Genomic DNA, 5,088 nt, shown 5'->3' with positions numbered 1-5,088 from the left:
GAAAGATTGAGTCAACATATTATCTTGAAATTTACGAAGTCACCGTAGACTCCTCTTCGTCGACCGAAATGTCTCCTTCCACTGAAAACACATCGCTGAAAATCCTGAAATAATCTAAGAATAAATGCGAACAACATGACTTGAACCCTGATGGACTCTAACCATCCAACCACATGAGTTTGTATATTACTTAACTACGCAAAACACGAGTAGCTTTTAAATTCTCTTTCCCTCATATATAAACCTAGCTAGTTGGGGTGTTGACTCTCGAGTCTTACCCCGAGGCACGAGCTAACAAGCAATTGATCAGAGCTCTGACTTCTCTGGGCTAGAGCATCCGCTGCTCGCTGACAATATTACCACGCTTATCATGCTAGAGATTCTACCTTCCAATGATGATGTATTACACCATTATCCAGTTATAATCACGCTTATCATTTTAATTGATGTGAGCGTGAGCATCATGCTGGCACTATATAATTAGCGAGTTTATACATATCACTAACTACTCAAAACACGAGTAGCTTTTAAATTCTCTTTCCCTCGTATATAAACCTAGCTAGTTGGGACTTGGATGCCTACTACTCTCAATACAGTAACTACGCACTACAACTTTCGAAACAGCAAAAAAGAACAGTATGAGCAGCGTGGTGATCAATAAGTACCCGTTGGTGGTCGTCCAGCCATCCGAGCCGGTCACTGCGACCGGCAGCGAGATCGCCCTCTCCACCTACGACAAAGTAGTCCCTATGGTGGAGACGGTGTTCTGTGTGTACGAGCATCCCATCCAGGAGCCTGCCGAGATCATAAGAAGAGGGCTCTCGCAAGCACTAGTCCACTACTACCCTATCGCTGGCCGCCTTGCCACCGGAGCCACCTCCGGCGACGTCGTCATCAAATGCACTGGCGAGGGCGTGTCGTTCGTTGCAGCGTCTGCGAACTGCGCCATCAAGGACGTGGCGGACCTGTGTGACTCATCGCTGCAAGAAGAGCTCGCGCTCTACTACCCGGCAGTTGGTTTCAGCCACTCGGAGCCTTTGATGCTGATGCAGGTGACGGTCTTCTCTTGCGGCGGGTGTATCGTGGGGCTAACATGGAACCACCAACTCTGCGATGGCATTGGGCTCGCTCAGTTTTTCCGGGCGGTCGGCGAGCTTGCCCGCGGGCTGCCATCGCCGTCCGTCGTCCCGGTCAGATCGGCCGACTCGCTCATGTTCGATCTGCCTGCATCCGTCGCAAACTGTGCGCGGATTGCGGCTACCCTCCAACCATTCCCGAGGGCGTCCCAGAACATCACTCGACCATCTAGCTTAATCGATGGCATCAGACGCAGGTACTCCATGAGTAGCAATGATGGGCCATGCACGGTGTTCGAGGCAGTGGCCGCGGTGCTATGGCGGTGCCGGACCCGTGCAATCCGGTCCGACCCGGACAGCCTCGTCATGCTCTCTTTCACGGCTGATGCACGCAAGTATGCGTCGGCCAAGAAGGGCTATTACGGCAACTGTGTCACCATACACCTGGTTGCGGCGACCAGTGGCATGGTGACAAACGGAGTCGTCGTAGACCTGGTGAAAATGATCCACCGTGCCAAGGTTCCGATGCCCGACCAGTCCATCATGGATGAGTTGCAGCGCCAGCATGGATACAATCTTCCGCAAGGACGACAGCATCTCCAACAGTCGCCCCAAACGACGCGCGCGCGCGGTAAACGCAGCTTTTAGCGCGCGTGGGGCGGTTTGCCGCGCTCCAGCGGCCGCGGGAAACAAGCGCGCGCGGGAACCGTTTGCGCGCGCGCGAAAAGGCGCCAGCTCGCGCGCAAGATTTGGCGCGCCGCTTCACGCGCGCCTATAAAAGCTGCGCGCGCCACGCGCCTTCTCCACACACATCTCTTCCCCTCTCCCTCTCCCTCTCTGCCACGCGCCGCTCCAGCGCCCCGCCACCGACGCGCCGCCATGCCGCCGCGCCGCCGAGGAGCGTCCGGCTACCGCGGCGTCCGCCTGCGGCCCAACGGCAGCTACACCGCGGAGATACGCTCCGGCGAACTCCGGCTCGCCCTCGACACGTACGGGACGGCGCGACAGGCCGCCCGCGCGTACGACGCGGCGGCGTGGCGCCTAGGCCGGCCGCGCAGCCAGATGAACTTCCAAGATGTGTACACGCTCGAGCAAGCGCTCAACCTCGCCCCTCTGCCTCGTCTGAACACGGCGGAAGACCGTGCGGAGCACGCCGAGCGGCAACGCTGCCTCCTCGTCGCCCAGGAGGACGAGAGGGTCATGGCGGACTGGCGCCAGCGCCACCCGGAGGACGTCGCCTACGAGCAAGCCTACTGGGCAAGGCGCCGCGAGGAGGACACGCAAAGGCGCCGCGCGTCGCGGTTGGACAGGCGTCGGCGGAAGGCGTTGGCAAATGCGCAGTCCGACCTCGTTGCAGCAGGTGGGCGGTTGTTCTTCACGCCGAACGATGAGCGGTGGCTGGACATCTGGCTATCTACCTCGGATGACACCGCCGAGGATGATAGTGGTGATGATGATAGCGACTTAGAGTAGTTTTTTTTGTTAATGCAATCTATGTTTATGTTTGTCGTTTTTATTTTATGCAATCTATGTTTCGGATGTAAAATACCTTTGTATCGTTTAATCTATGCAATCTATCTAGTTTTTTTAAAAAAATTAACTTTTAAAAATGCATACATTTCTAGTCGCGCGCGCTGCATTTTAGCGCGCTGCTGGAGCGGCACGCGCGCGCTGCATTTCAGCGCGGCTGCTGGAACCAGCGTAGGCGGGCGCGCAAAACCAGCCGTAGCGCGCGCGCTAACAGGTTTTTTGCGCGCGGCACTTTAGCGCGGCTGTTGGAGATGCTCTGAGCTACCGGCGACAGAGGATTGGGCTGCCCTTCTGCGCGGTATGCGTGCCCTGCAAGGACGAGCACAACGTCATGGCCAAATGTGCGAGGGAGGAGCACGCCGACGCCTTCCTCCAAGAAATATCAAATATTCAACTCAATTCTACTTGGCTTTCAGCTCCATCCAAGCCTTGACCAAACAGTTCCCTGATGGAGGCATGCTTGATTTGTTCGTGTTTTCGTTTTGTCCTACACCTATATATGTTTCTTTGCAATAATGCCCACCCTACACCACCCCAACCCACACACACAAGCCTCGATGAGCTAGTTTTACCATTTTGTTCTTGTGAATTCAGGTTTCTTGTATTTGCAGTTTCTTACCAAATCATGTGGGTTTGTATATTTCAAGATATATTCAGTGCAGTGCTATGTCCATTTTTCGTTCGTGTATGTCTGCAATGGTCCTATCTTCGCAATTCCATCTATCCTCGAAACAGGCTTTCGCCCACTTTATAGATAAAGCAAACGTCCGTACAACCATTTCTCAACCAGCGTCATAAAAGAAAATTGTTGGGGCCACAACACAAACACGCCCAAATGAAAGAAGAATTAATATAAAAGGCCACCAGATGCAAGCTACGAAGTAGGCAAACTGTCGGAGAGCCTTCGCACGGAAGCCAGCAGAGCATCCAGATAGAGCTGAAGCCGGTCACGGTCTCTTGGCCTAGCGAGCGGATGTCAGTGCTACAAGAAGGCAAGAAATTTGAAGAACGAGTCAAAAGCACGCCGCGGGAACACCCGCTCAATCACCATCTTATTGCGAGTAGTCCAAAGGGTCCACATCATAGCCGCGAAGATGAGCCAGAACAACCGGCGCTTACGACCAACCTGAGTGGCCCTTACCTGCAGAAACTCTGCAAGGTCATGGGCCTCCCACTCCGGTCCCAGTGCCTCATGAACGAAGCACCAAAGTGCCTGCGCTGCTACGCATGAGAACAAAATGTGGGTTCCCGTTTCCGGGATGAGGCAAAGGGGGCAAAGACCATTGCCCGGACCCTGGCGTTTCAGCACCTCGGTCCCCGAAGGTAAACGATCTCTGAGAAGCTGCCATACGAAAATCTTGATGTTCAGGGGCATCAACGCCTTCCACAATGGGGATAACCATTGGAGAACCGGAACCGGCAAAGCGCCTGATAAGTCGAACTAACGGAGAATTCTCCGGAAGGAGAAAGACTCCAAGAAACAGTGTGAGGGTCCTGAGACAGAGGAAGAGGGACTACTTCCCTCAAGTCTATCCATTCTTGTACCTCGGCTGATCCGAATGAGCGGCGTAACGCAATATTCTATCCCTCATCCAAAGCAGCCGCATATACAACAATAGCCTGGTCGTCACAAATCGCAAAGAGCCTCGGAAACCGCATGCGGAGAGGCTCTCCATCAAGCCAGGGGTCCAACCGAAACTGGGTCCCAGACCCATTGCCAACCGAGAACCGCAAACCCAGCCTAATCTCATCCTTGATGGCCTGGATAGATTTCCAACACTGGGATCCAGCCGAGTGCGAGAAAGCCAAGAGGGGCTGCCCCTGCAAGTACTTGGACTCAATCAACTGCAGCCACAAACTGCCATCACCCCACAAGATCCGCCAAACCCAACGAAGCATGAGCACAACGTTCATACGGCGAGACGCAGGGATGCCCAACCCCCCTCGGTCCTTCGGCAAGCAGATGTCAGCCCATTTCATCATATGGTACTTAGGCCGACCATCCCCTACTTGACATAAGAACCTAGCCAACTCCTTGTCAAAGGAACTATGCACACCTTCGAGCAGGATGTACATCCCCATCATATACATGGGGAGGTTGGCAAGGTTAGAGCTAACGAGGACAGTTTTGCTTCCTTTAGAAGTGAACCTACAACACCAGGGCTCCGCACGAGACGCTACTCGTCCCACAAGCGGATCATACCCACTCACCAAAATCCCGGACTTAGCCAGGGGCATCCCCAAGTAAGATATGGGGAATGAAGCCAACCTACAATTGAGGTTATCCGCGATCATGTGCTGCTCAGCCTCCGAGTAGCCAAGGACCACAACGTCGCTCTTATCGAAGTTAATCTTAAGTCCAGACATTTCCTCAAAGTAGAGCAAAAGGAACTTAAGATTAACAATGTCTGACTCCGAACTGTGGCACCCCGGCTCAGATAAAAACGGAACGCCTCGTATTCCAGCCCAAAGGTCGAGGAGA

General features: G+C 53.9%; 1 protein-coding gene across 1 annotated transcript; it reads left to right on the top strand.

Annotated features, from left to right (window-relative positions):
* Window positions 1-638: 638 nt before the first annotated feature.
* On the top strand, window positions 639-1,724 carry LOC123067449 (acyl transferase 15-like). Its single transcript, XM_044490237.1, has one exon. It carries the CDS (start codon window positions 639-641, stop codon window positions 1,722-1,724), a length of 1,086 nt encoding a protein of 361 aa, XP_044346172.1.
* Window positions 1,725-5,088: the final 3,364 nt, after the last annotated feature.

Source organism: Triticum aestivum, chromosome 3B (genome assembly GCF_018294505.1).
Source record: "Triticum aestivum cultivar Chinese Spring chromosome 3B, IWGSC CS RefSeq v2.1, whole genome shotgun sequence".
In the NCBI taxonomy this organism is placed as follows: Eukaryota; Viridiplantae; Streptophyta; class Magnoliopsida; order Poales; family Poaceae; genus Triticum; species Triticum aestivum.
Note: the sequence above shows the minus strand (reverse complement) of the source record. Positions and strands in the feature narration are given on the sequence as shown.